We start from the raw sequence: 20745 nt of genomic DNA on the forward strand, positions 1-20745 counted from the left end.
TTCTGGGGAAATTTATTTCAAAGGATATTCTGAATTAAAAACACACCCACTTGGGAGGGGGCAGTGATCCTACATCGTATATCCTATATCCTAGGTAATGAGGCCATTAAAGCAGCTGGTCTCCTCACATCTTATGTAAGAGTGGCTTAGTCTCTGGGTGAGCTGGGCTAAACAGCACAGAATTCAACCGAGTGAGCCAAAAATGGAGTTAAGGATGAAAAGTCAGATGTGGACAGGGTGTCTGAGTCCTACGTAACAGGGCCCAGAGGGAATAACATGTAGGCTGCCACAACCACTATGCTTTTTAAAAATTTATTTACACTATGTTTATTTGGGCTTGGGGAATCAGGGAGACCGATGAAGATTTGGAGGAGATTAAGGGGCCCTCCCTGGCACTACACGACGTTGCAAAACTAATGGCAAGTCTATACTTTGGAGACAGTCTTACCTCTGGCGAGGAAGACCCAGCCCTGTCTCCCAACCTGTGTCACTGTGTGCACGTTACTAACCTGATTTACGGCACCTGCTGAAAAGACAGTGTCCCTCCGCTGAGTTATTGGGGGTATTATGTGAAGTAAAATAGGTGGGAACTATGATAAAACCCATCAGATGGAGACATCTTTTTAGTATCAATAGCCTCATCGTTTTTATTACACATGACTTTCTGAGTCACCAAATTCTCGGTGTGTTGCAGTGCCATTTTTGCATCCCAGTCATACCCAGCAGGCAGGTATTCCTCAAACACGTACTGACACCCGGTTTCAACCCCGAGGTGACTATGCGGACCTCGAGCGCGGCCCGCAGCAGGGTCTGGATTCCCTCACCCAGGGCTGGAGGGGGCGCTCTCCAGAGCCGGGGCAAGGGGACGTTCCCCATCGTACGGATCTTTCTCTCCCAGTGGAGAAAAGCACCGGAAAGCGGCTCTTACATAACTGGGATGATGTAACCGCTGGCGGCTCGGGAGGGGCTGGGCGGAGGCACCGGGAGTGCGGGGCCGCGGAACTCTGCGTGCGGCGTGCGCCCCACCATGCTCCTCTACCGCAGCGCCGCGTGGTTCGCCAAGGGGCTGCGCGAATACACCAAGTAAGGATGCCAGGGTACCGCGCCGAGGGCCGCGGGCCACGGGCACTGCCGGCCGCGAGGCGGGGCCGTCTGGCTGTCACGTGGCCCACCTCAGCGCTAACGGGGACGCGCCCGCGGCTTGGACCCGCTAAGCGACAGTGGCGGCCGCTGGCTGGCAGCCGGCAGATACAAGTGGGGGCAGCTGGCCTGGTCCGACCCTTCCGCGCTCCGGGACCCGGCTGGCTCCGGGGGGCGGGGCTTGCGCCCGGGGGCGGGGCTTTGCCGCCTTGGGGTCCCACCCACTGACGTCAGGCGGCCCCGGCGCCTACGAGCCTCCTGGGCGTTACCTTGGCGCCTTGCTAGGCAGGCTCCGCTTACTGCCTCCGTGGTTTTAGGGGGTGCCACTTCTGGGGATGGAGAGATGGTTTTTAGTGTTTCTCAATCCTATATGAACATCAGAATCACCGGCAGAGATTTTAAGGTACCAGTTTTCAGGCCCTCTCCCTAGAGATTATGATTCAGTTGGTGTGCACTGGGGCCTATACTGACGTTTTATAAAAATCCTACAGGTGATTCTCCTAAGCAGCCCATTAATCTCTAACAGACTTCCTTTTCTCCCTGCACTAGGGCTTTTATCAGTTCCCAACGCAGCCTGGGCAGATTTGTATCATCCCAGGACCCCAGGCGTCATTCCAAGGGGAGACAGCTGCTGCTGCTCCCATCTCTTCACCCCTCACTTTTGGGAAAAGTGCAGACGCTCCTTAGGGGTCAGTGCTGCAGAGAATGTGGGACGTGTAGCTGTCATCCCTGAGCCGCTGAGTTTAGGTGAATACATACGCTGGCAACCTCTCTCTTTCAAAGGGGTGTGCTCGCAGTGGCCACCATTTGCTGGGTCTTTCCATGTTACACAGAATGCAGCAGGAAGGGCTTGAGTCAGCTTCCTGCCCCAGGAAGGCAGGCTTCTAAAAGTCTCTCCCCAGACTCTTTCGTAGAATTGGAGGGATGCAAACTTAGGCGAGTTTCCCTGCTGTTGTGCATTTAGTGAGTTGGAGGGGAAGACTACACTTTTGTGAGAGTCTGTAGTTTTGCTTTACAATGTTTTTTTCTTAGGACATCTGTATTTTTATAAAGCTTCCCTGTATTGGGCCCCGAGGCAGCAAAATCTAATCAGTTTCCTAAAACTACCTGAAGCTAAGAATTACCAGGGGCAATTAAACACCAGTGACTGACTGCTGAGCCCCTAGTGGGTGTGGGTGGGACCTAAGCAAATTCCATGTTGGTAAATTGGGAGGAACGTGCTGGGAGCTTGCCACCGGGTGATTTCTGTACTAGGGGTTCAGGAAACACTAAAGACAGTGGTTGCTGAGCTTGAATCAAAATCACCTGGAGGGCACGTGAAACCACAGATTGCTGGGCCTCACCCTGAAATGTCTGACTCCACAGACATTCCCAGGTGATGCTGGTGCTGCTTGTCTGGGGACTGCTCTGAGCACCACGGGCAAGGTAGATGGTGGCCTAGGCTGGATGCTGAAAGAATGGAATTGTCCATGGGCTTTGTCACCTACCATCTTGTGACCTTGGGCAAGTCATTTGCTTCTCTCTGTTTGCAAAATAACCACTGATATGGAGAGTTTATAAAGATTAAAAACAGAGGGCAGGAGGATACCAAAAAAGCTGTCTTATTATTAACAACAGATTGGATCAGGATGGAATCCTTGTGTTGAAGGCAAAGGACAAAGGGAGGCTTGCAGGCCAGCTTGGCACCACCCACTTGGCAACTGGCCCCTGGCCTGGAGTTTGAGGAAGAGGTTTAATCCACAGGAGCCGCCCTCAGCAAAACATAGTCTCTAATAGGATCAACGTGGTGGCCCAGAGGCTAAAGTCTCCTCTAGCTGTGTCCCGGAGGACAGCCCCTCCGCTCCTGTCCCTGGGAGGAAGGGGCTCTTGGGCCTGTTCCCCGTGGGGTACTCCCTCGGGGCCTGTTCTCTGTGGCCTGCTCTTCTTCCAGCCCTGTTGTGGTTCGGGAAGCTCTCACTCGCGCCCCACCAGTGCCTTCTCCTGTCCAGGCCCCTAGTCACTGACTCCTTGCTCTTCTTTTTTTTCCCCTGGGGGGAGGTCTTTAGGGTTTCTGTTTACTTATTTATATGGAGGTGCTGGGGATGAATCCCAGGACCTCGTGCATGCTAAGCCTGCGCTCCACCACTAAGCTATACCCTCCCTGCCTCTTGGCTCTTTGTAGGGAAACTTTCTTCTGTAAGAAAATCCTTTCACGGTGGTCCTGGGACCCCCACTCTTAGGGGAAAACAAATCTTCCAGCTTCATCTTTGCTTATAGTTTCAAACACTCTCAAATTCCCTAATGATTTGAAGCATGGGGGCAGGGGGAGTGGGCAGCTGCAAATGAAGAGCTTAATTTTGAATGTGAAGGGTATTCATGTCATTATTAATAACTAATAATAATAGCAACTGCTGGTTTTTGAATTCTTTATTCCAAGTGTGTGATAAATGCCTTACGGACATTATCTCACCTAGGCCGCCCCGTTTGTGCAGATGAGGCGAGACAGGAGCGCAGAAAGGTTAAGCCGACACATGAGCGTGCACAGCTGATAAGAGGCAGAGCTGTGCTTTAAAGCCAGGTTGTTTGATCCAAAGCCCTCATTATTGATATTATTTTTAGTTTCAAGTCAGCCTTTCAGGAAGCCTTGGAACAGGCAGAAGTCTTACTTGCCCCACTAAGTGGGCTGCTTAGTGAACAGCAGAAGCAACGAGAGGGCCGTCCTCCGAGCTGCCCTGGGTGTTTGGGCGAGTCACAGCCGGTGGGAACAGGAACATTCTTCTTGGTCTCTTGACTGCCCCTGTAGCAATGCCTTCCAAACCAAACCCAAGCTCATAAACATTCTTTGGCCTCTTCACCAGTGTCCAGGCATGTAATTGGCCGTTGTGCTGTACTGGGGCTTGGGGCAGGAGACCAGCTGTTGGCAGTCTCTATGTAAACAGGGTGTGGGGAGGGCACTGGGAGTCTTCCAGAACCTTCAGGGGAAAGAGTTGCATTCTACGTTGCAGGGAATCGGCTCTTTGGGTGAGAGTTGCCACCTGAGACCAAGCCTGCCATGTGGGAAGAGCTCCGCCCTCAGGGTCTCCTCCTGCCAGTCCCCCTCCATCCTGCCTCCACCCCTCTTGCCAATTTTGTAACCAGGAAATGCTAGGATGGTGAAGACAGGAGGTATCTCAAAAAGCAGAGAGAAACAGTCGAGGAGCTCAGGGTTGTCTCTATCCAACGTGATGCCTTTGTACAAATTAGAAAAAAAACACCGCCTTCTCAATGTGCTTTGCTGTCGTCTGGCAGAAAGTTGTCTTTTGCAGGATACAAATCTCCCATCGCTAGCGCCCCCTAGAGTTGTGCGGCACACACCCTGTGGCTCTGAAGGAGACTTTTCTTCCTCTGCAGGAATGCAGGCATCATATAATTCTACCTGCCTCCTTGTTCATGCCCTATAGTGCCCAGCCCAGGAGTAGGTTTTCTCCCTGCGGGAGATTGTGTTCCCAGCTCCTGACAACCATTCCTTCTGTGGGTCTGCTGCTTCCAGGAGTGGCTATGAGTCTGCTTCCAAGGACTTTGTCCCTGATGACTTGGAGGTCCAAGTTCCTGGGAGATCCTTCTTGGTCACCGGTGGAAACAGCGGCATTGGGAAAGCGACCGCCATCGAGATAGCCAAGCGAGGTGAGCGGCCTGCTGACTCGTGTGTGCCCTGGGCCCCGAGGCCAGCCTGTGGTCGGTCCACACCGGGGAGAGTGCCCCATGTCATGGGCTGGTCAGGAAGACCCCAGCCAGCCCTGAACAGTGACCCCATGGTGATCGGCACAGCTGCCAGCTTTCTGAGCTGTGCGTTATGCTTCAAGCTGGAGGTGGACAGAACAGGTGACTAGAGGAGGCTTTCCTCGACACAGTTAATTCACAGGGGAGCTAGAGTTCTGTCCACAGGCCAGTGCTTTCTGATAAAGAGCAGTTAGGGGCTCCTGCCAACCCTAGGTGTCTGAATCACCAGTGGAACCTTAAAACAAAAAAACTGGAATACCTGGTTCCTGTCTTCTCAACAAGAACAGGGTGGGAGTGCGGGAAGGAGATGGGGAGTCCATCACAGTTTGGCTGTGGGCCTCTTTAAGAACCAGTGCCCCCAGAATAATTGTGGAGGGGAGGGCATTGAACTTCCTTCTTCCTTCCTTGTGTGCTGGTGTCTCTCCTCCAGGGTTAGAGCAGCTGGAGACAGCCTCCTCTTTCTCAAACCTAACCTTGATTTTGGAAAGTGGCTCTCTGGGTGCCCATAAATTATTCAACCAGCTGAAGTCTTCCTCTGGGTAAATACCAAAATTTCCTACATGAGCTCAAGTGCCTTGGGTCACTCAATGGCACTTGGTGGCTAGAAATGTCTGCTGTGACTCTCCAGAGCCACTTCTTGGGGGGAAAATGGTTGCTTTAGCGGGAGTTGGGGAAATAGGTTGGGAATTTATCACTTTCCAAGATAGTCGAGATGTTTTATTTTTTTCTCTAAAATTCAGTTAGGCATTTTCCAGGGGAATGTTACACCATTTGGAGCTGTATTTAATTATCTGCCAAGTCAGGGGGAAGATTAACTGCATCTCAGCAGCTGGGAGGTACTCTGAAGTGTTGTGGGGAGGAGGGTGAAACAGGGGCTGGTGGTGTGGTTAGCCTGTAGCCTCCCATGAAGCAGACCCCATTTAATAAAGTGGGCTATTTTAGGTGAAGAAAGCAGGTTCTGCAATGATTACGTCTTCACGACTGCAGCCAGGGCATTACCCTTAAATACGCCTTGGTTGATGATGGTATGGCCTTTGCTGAAATAGTCTGAGTGCCCTTTGTGGATTCAGCCATTCAGTAACTATTTATTGAGTTCCTGCTACATATCAGGCCAGTGCTTCTCAACTTGGGCTGAACATTACACTCACCTGGGGAGCTTTTAAAACATACCCTGGCCTGGGCCCATCATGTGGAGCTTTTGAAAACTTCCCAAGTGGGTCTAAAGTTCAGCCAGGTTGAGCCCTCTGTGTTGGGTACGCTGTGAGATGCTCTGGGAGGCAGGTGTGACCAAGACAGACCCTTCTTATACTTGATGTATTCAGATCCTTAAAAAATCAGGACGTTATCCCAGATGCATCATCAGTCAGCCCAGGTAGGCAGGAGGACAGGTTTCAGGATGCCCCTCTCTCTTACACCTGCTGCTCTGACTGTGGGGACCATCTGTCTAGATTTTCCAGAATAGTCGCAATTTCAGGTACTCTTTCTGCAAGCCCGTATGTCTTAATTCCTCATTTGGAAAAGCTGGTCTCCACAGTTACCACCATCGCTGTCCCTCACTGGTGGTTTTGTTCAATTCCACCAGGTGGCACAGTTCACCTGGTTTGTCGCGATCAGAACCGAGCAGAAGGTGCCAGAGGTGAGATCATCCGGGAGAGCGGTAACCGGGTAAGCTGTTCTCCGTGCCTCCCGCTGGGGCTTCCTGCCTCCAGGGTCAGGGACTTGGCGGGTGGGGGCTGGACTCCTGCCCCTGCTCCCTGAATTGGCAGTGGCCTGTGGGTGCTTCCGCTGTGGAGACAGCTTCAGCCCACAGTGTCGGAGCCGCGCGCTTCACAGGCTGGCCTCGACCCGGGATAACGAGGGCAGTGAGGTTTGACTGGGGCCGGGGCCACAGCCTGCTGCGGAGACATTGCATGGGACAACGCACTGCTGGGGCTCCTCCCCCAGAAGGAACCCACGTCAGTGAGACACGTCAGGGGGGACTCAGGGTGAGCCAAGCTGTGAACTGACCCAACGGCCCTCCGATAAAGAGGGACAACAGACAGCATTTTGGTCTTGATGAGAGCCACTTTGGGACGAGAGCTTCCAGCACTGGTGCACGTTCTGTGGTCTTCCTTTTCTAGAAGAGTTGGAACAAGGACCAGCTACCCTATTTGTGGGGCCCAGTGCAAAATGACAGTGTGGAACCCTTGTGTAAAAAACACTTAAGAATTTGAAGACGGCGGGCTTGGGGAAGGTATAGCTCAGTGGTGGAGCGTATGCTTAGCATGCATGAGGTCTTGGGTTCAACCCCAGTACCTCCATTAAAATATATATATATATATATATATATATATATATAGAGAGAGAGAGAGAGAGAGAGAGAGAGAGAGAGAGAGAGAGAGAGAGATGGTGAAGGCAGAGTGTTAAAACAAGTGGGGCCCAGATGTGGGGCCCATGAAGCTGACCCCAGTGGAAACCCCTGGACCCACTGTAAGGCGGAGAGAAGGGGCCCCACACTGTCACTGAAGAGCGTCCTCCTTGCAGTCCTGCCTGGAGTTTCCTCCTCTGTCCTGTGCACCTGCTTCTCCAGCAGCCCCCACACCTGAGGGGCCGTGGGAGGAGCCTGGGGAGAGGCGGACAATGCCTCACTCCCGCAGGCTGGGACTGTGGCCAAACGAAAAAAATGCCCCAATCTAGAATGGGATATTTTGCATCTGCTCATGAAGGTTATTATTTATCTTTAAAGAATGTTTTCAAAGCCAGTGGCCCATCCTTTCCCTTCTCAGCAGACTCTGCAGCCTCTGACCGTCAGGTGCCTTCCAGAGGCTTAGTGCTGGCGGCGAGCAGGAGGGTCTCTAAATCTTCCTCTAATGTCTGCAAGTGCGGCTGTGATCTGGGGGCTGCAGCCCTCGAGATGGAGAGCTGGCTGTCTGCCCGCTGATAACTTTCAGTGGTGCTGCTGCAGAATGCAACAGGAATACTAATCTCAGGCCATGGGCAGAGGAGGACGCGCCTGGATTCCAGCCTGCTGTGGTTTGGGCTACATTTTTCACAAAGTGGATTTATATAGGAAAAGATGACAATATGGTTTTTTATACTGTTGAGCCATCCTGATACCCAACTGCCTCATCTTTGGGAAGGTAGAGCCGAAAGGGGGAGCAAGCCTGTTTCCTGGGGTGGGAAGAGAGGGAGCCCTCCACCTACTGCCTCCCCATCCACGTGCACAAACCCACAGGAAATTCCCTCCTCTTTTGTGTTTGTAAGTGACCTCCAGCACTGAGAGCTCGGAGGGTCTGGGGCTCGTGGTACCCGTCGGCGCATCCCCATGGGTGTGGTTTCCCGGACTCGGAGCACCCTCCAGGTCTGGCTGGGATCAGCAGCTGTTTGTGAATATTGATACATTATTACTACCCAAAGTCCATTCAGATTTCCTTAGTTTTTCCCTGACACCCTTTTTCTGTTCGCAGATCCCAGCGAGGACCCCACATTACATTTAGTTGTCATGTCTCCTTAGTGTCCTCTTGGCTGTGACAGTTTCTCAGGCTTCTCTAGTTTTTGATGATCTTGATGGATTTGAAGAGTCCTGGTGAGGTGGTGTGTGTACCATCCCTCCACTGGGGTTGGTCGGATGTGTTTTTCATTGATTAGAATGGAGTGATGGGTTTCCAGGAGAAAGATCACAGACGTAAAGTGCCAGGGCAACATTTTCACTCCTACCACACTCCCGATACGGCAGGAAGGGGCTGGAAGTGAGCCTCTGTCTGGTGGAGATTGACTCCATCAACATCAAAACACCAAGATTAAAAACAGGGGTTTCTGGTCTCCAGTTCTCCCAGGCCAACGTGGAATTCCATCTCCTTGAGAATTATCGGTTTAGCTTCCCAAGTCCTAGACATTCGTATTAACTACCACCTTGTTCTTACGTAGTAATTGCCACTTCCAAGGGCACATTCATGTGCTGTTTTCCATTTGCTCTTCAGACTCACCCTCTGCCATGGGTAGAGAGGTTCCCGTAATGTCACCTCATGACTTCTGGGCCACCCAGTGGCTGAATGGTGGCTCATCTACAGAAAGGATCCCAGTTGAGTTTTGCTCAGTTTCAGTAACCACGCTAGCATCCCAGGTTTATAGAGTGAGTACAGGGGGCCGGTGGCCCCTTGGTCCAGCCTTGTCACATGGAGATCAGCAGATTAGGGTTTGTACACACAGGTACCTGTTGCAGGTTCCTCCTCTTGGTCACAGCAGACTGCTGGCCTCTCCTGTTTTCACCCGGGGGGGACAGGTGATTTCCTTCACCTTTCCACGACACTTCATTTCACCAGGCTCCGTGTTGATTTATCTAGAACAGTGATTCCCTCTTCCCTGCTGCTGCCTCTTTTAAATTCTGAGCCATCTTGGGTACTTCCAGGAAGCTCGAGGAGACTGTGGAATGATCAGAGGAGAACTGATTTTCGCTCGCTTGGATTTTGTAGCTTATTTGAATTTTGTTGTCTTTTGAATCTGGCTTTTGTGTGTTTTGCTGCCCTGCTGGGTGGGAGGGAGTTTGAGGGTGATTGCGGGGAAGGCCTCAGAATGAAAGGATTAGGTGTCCAGACTCCGTTTACCGTCACTGGTAGCGGCTCACAGCCGAGCCGAGGGTGAGTCAGCAGCCCTGTGCCCACCCCCTGGACGAGGGCCTGCAGAAAAAGAGCCCAGTCCTGTACCGACAATGCTCGCCCTCTCCCTTGAAGGTAGAGGAGTGTTTGGTTGTGCCAGACTTCAGCCGAATATGGTAGGTAGTCAAGCTGATTCCAGACATTCTGAGTCATGAAAATGTGAGATTGCTTTTGTTTTCTCATTCTCTGGACCTTTGTCTCAGGGTGAGAAAATATTTTTTAAGATCAGTAGAAGGAGATTCTTACTACAGCCTTGGGTTCGGTGGCCCAGTTAATGGGGGAACAGGCAGGGCACTGTAGGCTCAGTTCCCAGCAGCGGGGATCCTGCCTTGGGTGGGTGAGAAGTCCCTGGCATCTGCTGGAGCTCAGAGAGAACAGCGTCGCGTTCACGGGGTACTGAGAACACAAGTTTCACAGGCACAGAACAAAAGAGCTAAACAACCAACATGCACGGGTCATTTACATGTGGGGCTGTGTGCCCCGCCACAGGGGCAAGGGGCAGTCAGCCTGGCTCCTCCATCCAGGAGTTGCCCAGAGACGACCGTATCACAGGGCAGAAGCTGATTCGCATCCTAGGCAAGGACTGAGTCACAGAGGAAGCTGTCACCTTAGAATTATGATGGGCCTTAGACAGTCTCTTAGGAGGAAAATATTGACAGAAACCCCAAATGATCAGTAGGAAACTATGACACACCCATGCAAAAGTAAGTTCTGTGGCCATTAAAAGAGATAAGGTAGATTTATATATAACAAAAAAAATCCACAATATATTGTTGAACCAAAAAGAAGCATATAGAAGAATGTATAGTCTGATCCTATTTATATGGAAAGGGGACACACACATATAATGCTTAAAGTACATAATATATAATGTCTAAAATATATGTGTATAAATATTGCATATGCTTAAAATATTTCTGGATAATTCCCAAGAAACTGAGCAATGGTGCACTTCTGAGGCATGAGACTTTCCATTTTGAATCATTCCAAATGATTTGATTTTTCTTTTATATGCTTCTTTTTTTTTAAATTAAAGTACAGTCAAATTACAGTGTGTTAATTTCTGGTGTACAGTGCAATGTCCCAGTCATGCATATACATACATATATTCATTTTCATATTTTTTTCCATTAAAAGTTGTAAGATATTTTGAAAACCATTAAAAATGAAAAAATATATATCTATATATATTTTTTTTTCCCCAAAGCTTTATAACTTTTTTTGTTTTCTGGTTTAGAACATCTTCCTGCACATTGTGGACTTGTCTGATCCCAAGGCAATCTGGGAATTTGTGGAAAATTTCAAGCAGGAACACACACTCCATGTCCTGGTGAGCTTTGTAAACATAAGTAGGGGACAGATCTCAACGCGTGTGTGTTTCTCGTCTGGGTGGATGTTGACGGATGTGTGTGTTTGTGGATCTTTACGGCGACCCCTTAGTGAGAATCTTTCATGGTGAGGCCTGTTAATGTCACCCAGTTCACTCACTGGAGTGAACCTCACCACATGAGATTTGTGAGGAAAAGACAGGACCATCCACTGGGTCTGTGAGGAGATGGGAGGTTTCATTTTTTGAGTAGAATGATGATTTGTATAGCTGTATTCCCGTGCTCTGTAGATTTGGGGATTGGTGTATGGAACTTAGAGGCTCCGGGAAATAAAAATAAAAAGCTTAGTCCAAAAGAATGACCTGCTGCAGGCTAGCAAATTGCCGTGCATGCTAAGCATGCACGCTACCACTGAGCTATCCCTTCCCGCCCCAGATAGGTTCTAATGGGCTTCAAAATGTTCGTTGAGGCCCAAATCTGCTGCGATCCATTTAAAATGTGCTGGGGTTTGTTCTGCTGTTACTCTTCGCACTGCTGATGCTAATAGCACTATCTTGATTTGAAGCATATAATTGAGAGCCATTGAAAGCAATTTTTCATTAGTGCAGATAAAATCAGTTTACATGTGCAAAGCTACAAAACGACATATTCGATTCTGAAAGTAGTGACTCTTTGAGCACCTTTAATATTATGTATTTCTAAAACCCATTGCTTTTGGATATGGTTGCTAATAAGCACTTTACCAAAGAAAAGGCAACCTTGACTATTTTTCTGGTTGAGTCATTGTCCTTTAAAAGTAACTCAGCAGTAGATTGCAAAATAAGAATTAAGCTCAACACTAATGTGTGTAAATATTTCATTTTTAAAGTCGTGTTGAAAAAGTCTTTGCATAGTTCTGAATTCTTAGATTCACAGCATATGTATGTGCACAAGAGTATCTTTAGTTTTTGACACTTTGAAATAAGGGAGGTAGCTTAAGGAAAAAAATCAGTAATAGCAGTATGGCTTTGGAGCGTTTGAAATGTAGCTGGACGCTGGTCTAGACAAATTCCTGGGGTGCCTTATTGGGAATTAGGTTGCTCGGCCAAGCTCTGGTCATTGGAGGTCTCTGCCTAGTTCTGCGGCTGAGCCTGCTTCACAAATGACAGTGTCCAGGAAGGGGTTTGGAGTGAAGGCACAGCTAAGGAGAATTGTTGTCCCATGAATGTGGGTGGAAGGGAAGCTGTTTGGTTTGGCAACAAGTCCTTTGGCCCTATTTTGAAGTAAGAACTGTGATTTCTAGATCAATAATGCAGGCTGCATGGTCAATAAAAGAGAGCTCACAGAAGATGGACTTGAAAAAAACTTTGCCACCAACACTCTGGGTAAGTAGAGTGGTTTTTCTTGTCTGTGTTTAGCAAAATAAACGTAGACATGGATGACCCCGTGGAAGGATCAGAAAAACAGTGATCAACTCTTTGGGTTCTTGGTCCTTGGCATGCATGACTGCCTTTGCTTGAAGTTTATCCTTCAGTGCATCACCTTTTCTTTACGAAACACTGTTCTTGTGTTTTTTGTAATATGTGTTAGTGCCGGAAATACTTAGTATTGTTAAAGCGTATTTTTCTAGGAAGCTCAGTGCTCATTGTAGACAGGACTTTGGTGAGAAGAGCAGGCTCATCTTAGGTAGAAAGTGCAGACGTGAAAACTGCAGCCAAGGGAACCTCCAGTCAGGGCTGAGGAAGGCGCCACCAAGAGTCAAGAAGATGGACCAAGAAGGGCATCCACCTGGAACACAGGACCCCTGGGTTTTGGTTCCTGCTCTGTAATAGCTGATTCATTTTGTGCCAGGCCAGTGGTTCTCAAAGTAGGGTTCCTGGGAGAGCAGCATCAGCATCTCTGGGGAACTTGGTAGAGATGCACATTCTTAGGTCTCACCCCCAGATCTACTGAACCCAAAACCAGGATGAGGCTGAGAAATCTGTTTTAACAAAGCCCCCAGGTGATTCTAATGCCCATTGAAGTTTGAGAACCAATGTACTGAGCTTTTAACCTCTTTGGCTTGTCTCCTTCTTGAACCAAGAGGTCTGGAGTCCAGATCTTCCTCAGCTTACAGTGGGGTTAGGTCCCAACAAACCTATCGGAACTTGATACTATCATAAATTGAAAATGCATTTAATCCACCTAACCTACCAAACATCCTAACTTAAACGTGCTCAGAACACTTATATTAGCCTACAGTTGAGCAAAATCATCTAACACAAAACCTATTTTATAGTAAAGTATTGAATGTGTCATGTAATTTATTGAATACTGTACTGAAAGTGAAAAACAGAATGGTTGTCTGGGTCCAGAATGGTTCTAAGCATATGAGTTGTTCACGCCGGCGATGGCGAGGCTGACAGGGAGCTGTGGCTCACAGCCCAGCATCATGAGAGAGCCTTGTCCTGTGCATCACTAGCCAGAGAAAAGATCAGTATCCAAAATTCAAAGCATAATTTCCACTAAATGTGTATCGCTTTCACGCCATTGTAAAGTCAAAAAATCATCTTTCAAACCATCGTAAATCAGGGACCACTTCTTCATAGCAAGTTAAGCTTTTAAAAAGGTATTTTAATTAATCCTAAGTCACAAAATGAAGGGCGAGGGTTCATGTGGTTGTCGGGGTCATCAAGGGTGTCTGTTAAATGGCAAACCTCTTCCCACCCAAGAACTGAACAATTCGAGGAGTCAGATCGTGGAGTAATGGGTAAGAGCCAGGTATCACTGCTGTCACTGGGAAGGCTGGCTGAAGGGCGTGGCTCCTGTGAGAGCCCAGTGGCTTCCTTGGTATTGAACCCCACAGTTAGACATCCTCGCCTGCTTTGTTGCAGCTGGCTGGCCTCAGGTAGACACTCCCCCAGGAAGAGGGGGAAGTGGGGAGCAGAGCTGAGCAAGCTCAGTCTATTGCTCCCAGATTTGCTCAGTTGAAGTGCTCCACTCCTCGCAGTGGAGGGAGGAGGGCGCTGAGGGGGGCAGCATCGCACTCACGGTCCTCTCTCCATGAGGAAGGGAGCGTCAGGAGTGGGGGAGAACCTTTCTCCCCAGCAATGAGGTTGCATTTATTTCTTCTGTTTTTAAAATTTAAAAAAATTTATTGAAATGTAGTTGATTTACAATGTTTCGGGTGTACACAGTGATTCAGTTACGCACATACATGCACATATGTATTTTCTGATTCTTTTCCATTATATACTATTACAAGAAATTGAATATAGTTCCCTGTACTCAAACAAATACCTGGAAGCTTGCTATGAAATGGTGCAGGCTTAGTACAAAATACTTCTATCTTTTGCTTTGTTCTAAACGCAGCATCCTTGCCTAAGGTACCGAAAGTATGCAAATGCCGGGTCATGCCAGGGGGCGGGGTTGGGGGTGTTGCCTTCTTGCTCTACTGGATGGCAAAGACTCCTAGGGGACCACAGCTGGCCTCCCAGGTAGCTGCTCTCCGGGACCCACTTCGTGATCGGCAGGGCCCAGTACCAAACAAAAATGGGGAGGCGGGGCCTGTATTCAAAAAGTGCAGGGCCCTGTGGGACTGCACAGGATGAAGCCAGCTCTGCTGTTTTCCCACCACCCATCCGCCATCCAGCAAAACTCTGCTGGGTGTTTGCTGCGTGCTGGGCACTCGTAGGTGTTGTACATATGCTGGTCATCGAACACTCATGACCACCTTCTGATGGAGGGATTCCTGCCTATGCGTTTCCGATGGAAAACCTAGGACCGAGAGAGGTTGTATAATGTGCCCAAGGTCAAGTGGAGGAGGCAGAATTTGAACCAAGTCTGTGCCTCCACAGCCCAGGTTCACAACCAGGACGAGTCCTACCAGCCTGCAGCATCTCCTCCCTCTAACTCATCACTGCATCATCGGGAAATGAATGCTGAGAGAGGCCGGAAGGGCAGTATCCAGCCAGGCCAGGGGGACCATGGGCTGGGGCCGGGGACCCTGCTCCCAAGGCCGCCTGGGAATCAGCACTGACCGTGGACAGATCTGATAGACTCTAAGGGGACTGCCTTTTTGATTATACGGCTGGTAATGTACTTTTGTATGGATCCGGTCTGCTTCTGAGGACCTTGATATCTTTTCATTTTCATTTCCTATTTGTGTTAGAAACATTTTATTGATCTTCCCAAGCTCTCTAAGAAGCACAGTAAGTCTCATGCTTAATATTTATTCATCCTCTCCAGAGGGGAAGACATAGTCCAATATACACAGAGGCATGTCAGTGACAGAGAGGGCAGCTTAATGTTTGTCTGCTCCGCAGATAAGGAGATACAGAGAGGTTCAGAGGTTGTCATTCTTAAGCAGGTCCAGAGCCAAGTGAACAGCTCAGACCTCTGTCTGAATCCTAGGAAATTGCTGGCTGCCTCTCTAATATGAAACATGTTTTCCTGGCCCAATTATGTAACACGGGTTAGGTTGTTTTCTATTTTCTAAGATTCAGTCAGGCCTCTAGAAATACTTGCAATCCCCAGCCAGACATCACTAGATTCCTGATACTCTGAGGGTGGGAAAACACTAGTATTTGCAGAATTTATCCCAGCTCCTAAGGGTTTGGAAGGTGGAACATTAGTTACAGGTGAGATACTGTCAGAGCCCACAGCTGCACACGGCTCTTTGTGACAATATCACAGGATATGATTTAGATTAAGTTTGGAAATCATTCTTAATATTTCTTAGGGGTGGGTGGGGCATGGAGAGGTTTTCATAGTTGACTCTCCTGGGGAACAAAAATGAGCTGCCCGGGGTAGGTTTGTGGGTAGACGAAGTGTGGAGGTGAAGTGATCTCATGAGACAGGTTCTGTTTGGTTGCTGTTCTCGCCTCCGTGTTTTGGGTCTTCTCAAATCATGCACATTTTGCCTGTTAGCATTCAGTGGCATCAAGAGTCTGTGAGGAGTGAAGACAGATGGGAGGGGAAGGGAGATGTGCTAAGTGCTCTGCTGGCAGCCGGCCACAGCCTGAGCGTTAGCCGATTAAAACTCTCACCCACGTCTTAGCCCCTCTCCCCCGCAGGACACCCGACGAGGATGCTGATTCCACCTCCTCCAGGACAGCTGTGTCATCAGTTCATTGACTGTAATAAACAGGCAGTGGTGCCTTAGCTCTTTGGCAGAAGAGGGGGAAGTTCGGTTTAGGGCCTTTTGGAAGGACATACCTACATCAGTATATAGTACCTGTTCTGTTCTTGACATGCTGGTATTTGGAGCTTTCTACTCACTGGCATAGCTCCACACCCAATGGTAACTGCTGTTTATGGCAGGGACCTAGGGTCCAGAAACACCTTAATAATAACATTATTATTACTACTATTAGTAACACTTAGTAGTAATAATAATAGCACATGCTGAGCACTTTCCATGTGCCAGAGGCTGCACTAAGTGTTTTTCTTGGATTATCTCATTCAATCCTCATAACAACTTTACAGATTTCACAGACGAGGAAACTGAGGGTCAGAAGCAGTATGAAACCAGAGTCTGTGACTCACCTTCCTAATCAAAGGATCACAAAATTATAGTTGGTGACTTTTGGTATAGGGTTGTATCTGTCAGCTCTTGCTATGTAACAAACAACTCCCAAGTGTCAGAGGCATACAGTAAGAAGCACATGTTTCTTGCTGACTTTTATGCAGGTCTGCTGGGTGAGCTAATCTCAGCTGAGCTCAGCGGGGTTATCTAAGCAGCAAGCTGGGTCTGGATTATGTTTCAAATTTGTTTGGACCATTAGGCTGGCCAGAGTAGGTTCTAGTGGCAATAGCAGAAGCCCAAGTGTGCAAGCACATTGCAAGCCCCTGCTTGCTTCACATCTGCTGATGTCCAACTGAAGAGTGCAGGTCATTTCACAGAGCCCCAAAATCAAGAGTCAGGGAAGCATGCTTCTTCAACGAAAGTGGAGAAGAGGGGTGAATATTGTCAAATGATAATCTACCACAAGGGTCTATTTTATTACACTCTTGTTTTTTGGAAATGGGTCATCTGAGTTTGATGTGGTAACTATTAATTAACCCAAGATATTTAATGAACAAAATACCTTATTTGTTCAGTAATCATTGATAGCGTGCCCACTATATGCTGGACACTGTGGTCAGTGATGAGGACTCAGAAATCACAGGGACTCCTGGTCCAGTGGGGGAGTTAGACACATAAAGAGTTTCAGTACTTGTTATGGTAGGTTCTCTTCTCGTCTGTGAAGGCAGCTGGGGTACGAGCGCTCAGAGGAAAGCAGAGAACAGTACTTCCTAGATGGAGTATGTCCTTAGACACTGAATGTGTTCCATACCAAGTATTATTTGTCCACTGTCCTCACCCTGAGCGTTACCCATGTACCTTCTGGGTCCTAAAACGTCCTTCTAGTCCCCGGACCTTCAAGATTCCCAGAGAGACACAGTACCTGGAAAATAGTAAGTACTGTCGAAACGTCAGCCAATACGGTATAACATCCACATCCTTTAGCCTGGAATTGAAGTTATTTGTTAGTGTGACCCCCACCCCCTGTCCAAATATATTTCCTGTTATTTCCCAGAATGGATCCTCTGCCTGTCAGCCCATTATTTTTGGAAGATGCCCCCATGCTTTTGTCCCTGTGGCTCCTCTGCCTGGATGCCCCTTTCCTGGTTAACTTTCACTTTCCTCCGTGACTTGGCTGGGAGTGTCCCCAGCCTGGAGCGTGGCCAGTGCTCCTCCTCTGGGCTCCCTCTGTGACCCTGTCTTGAGCACCATAGAAGTCACCTGTCTATAGGCTGGTTTTGTGCACAGGGTATGAATTGCTGAGGGCAGGCACTGCCTGACCCTTACCAGGAGCTCAGTCCGTTGTGAGCTGACTCACTGGGTGGATCATCCAGTTCCTGCAGCTACATGACTGTGCAAATTGCTTACCCCACCGCCAGGCCTCACGTTCCCATTCTGTAAAATGGGGATGATGCTACTTGTATAGGCTAGAGGTGAGGATTAAAGAAAGAGTTATAAGTTATTTACCAAGAGAAATAATGTGTTCACACAAAAACATACACACGAATGTTTGTAGCTGCTTTATTTTTTATTATTCATAATCACCCCCAACTGGAAGCAACTCAGATGTCCTTCAACTGGCGAATAAACTGTTGTGCTTCCATGAGAGATGCTATCCAGCAATAAAAAGGAACAAAATATTGATGTTTGCAGCAACACGGATAAAGCTTAAATGCATTGGCAAAAGTCAAGCCAGACTCAAAAGGATGCACTGAATGATTCTGTTTATATGATGTTCTGGAAAAGGCAAACCTGTAGGGACTGAGAACAGATCCGGGTTGCTGGGGTTAGGGGTGGGTGGAGATGTGACCACAAAGGGAATAGGTAGGTGACTGTGAGGGAACATTTGGGGTGATGGAACGGTTCTGAATCACACACAGTCTAATGCATAGAGTTACCCAACCCAGTGCATTTGCAGAAAATCATAGAGTTGTATACACACACACACACACAGAATTTTACTGTGTGTAAAAATATATATATATAAGAAAAGGCAAAGAGAAAGGAAAGCATCGTGGCTCTCAAGCACACCGAGTCTGTTTCTTGGTAAGAAGCTGATTATTTATTCTGATGTTTCGGGGGCCTGCCGTCCCTCAGTAATCAGTGCGCTCCTGAAAGGGGCACTGCGTTCTCTTCAGCTCGGAGCACAGGTCCCCCTGCTCAGGCCTGGTCACAGCAGGTGCTCAGAAGTACCAGTTGGTGAGGAGTAAATGCAGAGGCAGCTTCTGAGAGGCTGAGGCAAGTACCTCTCACTATTTCAGGGACAATGGAGTGTGCAAGGCTGTGGAAGGAGGGACGGCAACCTTTCAGTCCAGGAGAGCTCCTGGGGGTGAGGGAAGGTGGCCCCGTGAGGAACCCTTGACCGCAGCCAGATTTCATGATTTCTGTGAGCCCATCTGTTTCTGGGTAAGATTGGGAAGCAGGCAGTGGTCACAAAAGAAAAGATGAACAGCCAGCCCCAGTGTCTCATTGGTCTTCCCACTGTTCCTCACCTCCATCATTGTACTAGAAGTTTCTCTGCACCACCTCTCCCCCAAGAAGCCACTGAAATGGAGGGAGAGAGGGCTGCCTGCCTTCCAGCTACTCCAGAGGTCTCCTTAGGTGTCCTCCTCCGGTTTTGGAGTCGGCCTGCAGCGCTCAAGCTCCTCTGACCCCTTCAAACAACTGAACTAACGGACGCTGGGTGTCATTAGGGCCCCAGCAAAACCAGCACGGCTTCAGCAGCGTCCCACATCCTGGACCATTCCCAGCTCCCTTCTCCACGCCTCCTCTCTGCCTTCCCTCCAATCATGTGTCTCCTTTCTTGCATTCCTTGAGGCCACACTCCTTTCTGGGTCCCAACTCACAGTTCAGTCAATCAAGGGACCTGAGCTCACTTCAGCAGGTGCAGTCTTATGGCTGGGGGGCGGGGCAGGGAGGAGGTATTCATTCAAGATCACTTTTTTCTAATCATAAAAAAAAATACGTATTCATTTAGAAAACAAGGAAATAACAATATACAAGAGAAACCAAAACTCTTCTATAATCCAGCATTAAGATATAATCACTATTATTATTTTTGGTCTGTTTTCTCCAGCCTTTTTCTATGCATGTCCCCTACTCCCAGTAGAAGACACACTGTATATTCCATTCTGAGTCCTATGTTTTTCCATTTAACATTATATTATAAATTTTTTCTCATGTCATTAAATATCCCTTAAAATGTTACTTCTATGTAAAATATATTCTGTTGTATGTTCAATAATTTATTATGTTAATCCCCTGTTATGGGATATTTAGCTGGTTGCCGACTTCTCACTATTGAAAATGACTCCAGGATGAACACTTTTGTATGTACATTTTTGTGTACATCTGGTTATTGCCTTAGGATGGATTCCTAGCAGGGGTGAAATTACAGACACCGTGTGAGCATTTTAAAGACATTTGATATACATGAACCAAATTGCCCTCCAGAAAAATTGTAGCAATTTATATTCCCAGCAGCACCGTTCTCTCTCCTCATCCCAACAAACTCTGGTCCCATCATTCCCAAAAGAAGGATCTTCCCCAAACTGACAGATGACACATGGCCTCTTTTCTTGGTGGTGGTGGTGCTTTTTTGGCCATTTGTATTTCTTTTGTGAGTTGCCTATTCATGTTCTTCCCCAGTTTTTCTCTTGTGATCATCATCTTTCAAATTGCTGAGTTACAAGCCTTCTTTGGCACATTTATTGCATGTGCCTCCCCCCAGCCCCACCACCACCCAGTTTAGCAAATTGCTCTTTAGTTCTGTTTTGGTTTGACATCAAAAAGTTTAAATTTTTTATGTTGTCAGGCTGTGTATTTATTACTAAGACCGATTTACTCATTTTTACGGTTAAAAAAAAAATCCTAGTTACTCTAAATGGTTGTTTCTTCCCCCATTTTCTTATAACATTTTCTCTTATTTAGCTTTTCCTCCATTGGAAGTTATTTTGGTATTAGGTAGATAAGGACCCTTTCCTATTTCTTTCTCTCTTCTATTTTTTTTTAATAAGCAGAGTCGCAGCTCTGCTTTCTTATTGCATTAACTTTATTTTCTTTTGTGTTGTGATGCCGTGTTTATTATACACCAAGTTCTCATTAAGTTGCTGCTTTTCCCGAGCTCTAGTCTGTCCCGCTGACCTGTTCCTTGCTAGGTCACGTCCACTTGTCCTGATTATTCACATACGTTGTACTGTCTTCCCGGGCAGCCCCAGCTCTTTGCTCCTCTCATTCTTAAGACATTTTCACTCCGAGGATTATAGACTGGGGGTGAGGAGGGCAGATTTCAGGCACCGGGGGAGACTGGTGGGGTCTGGAGCTCCTGAAGCCACAAGTAGGAGCCCCCCTCAACCTCCAGAAGGACTTTGGAGCCCTGGGT

General features: G+C 48.1%; 1 protein-coding gene across 5 annotated transcripts in view; it reads left to right on the forward strand.

Annotated features, from left to right (window-relative positions):
- The first annotated feature begins 925 nt into the window (after window positions 1-925).
- The window catches only part of DHRS12 (dehydrogenase/reductase 12), a 36308-nt gene continuing 16488 nt past the window's right edge, over window positions 926-20745 (forward strand). For 3 of the 5 annotated variants that reach the window (XM_074378114.1, XM_074378116.1, XM_074378115.1), the window contains exons 1-5: window positions 926-1083; window positions 4649-4782; window positions 6461-6543; window positions 10750-10842; window positions 12123-12204. In XM_074378114.1, coding sequence (XP_074234215.1) covers window positions 1028-1083; window positions 4649-4782; window positions 6461-6543; window positions 10750-10842; window positions 12123-12204 — 448 coding nt within the window. In that variant the 5' untranslated portion in view covers window positions 926-1027. The remainder of the gene's footprint in view (window positions 1084-4648; window positions 4783-6460; window positions 6544-10749; window positions 10843-12122; window positions 12205-20745) is intronic. The other 2 variants (XM_074378117.1, XM_074378118.1) reach the window with 2 other exon arrangements.

The sequence above is a fragment of the Camelus bactrianus genome, chromosome 14 (genome assembly GCF_048773025.1).
Source record: "Camelus bactrianus isolate YW-2024 breed Bactrian camel chromosome 14, ASM4877302v1, whole genome shotgun sequence".
Lineage (NCBI taxonomy): Eukaryota > Metazoa > Chordata > Mammalia > Artiodactyla > Camelidae > Camelus > Camelus bactrianus.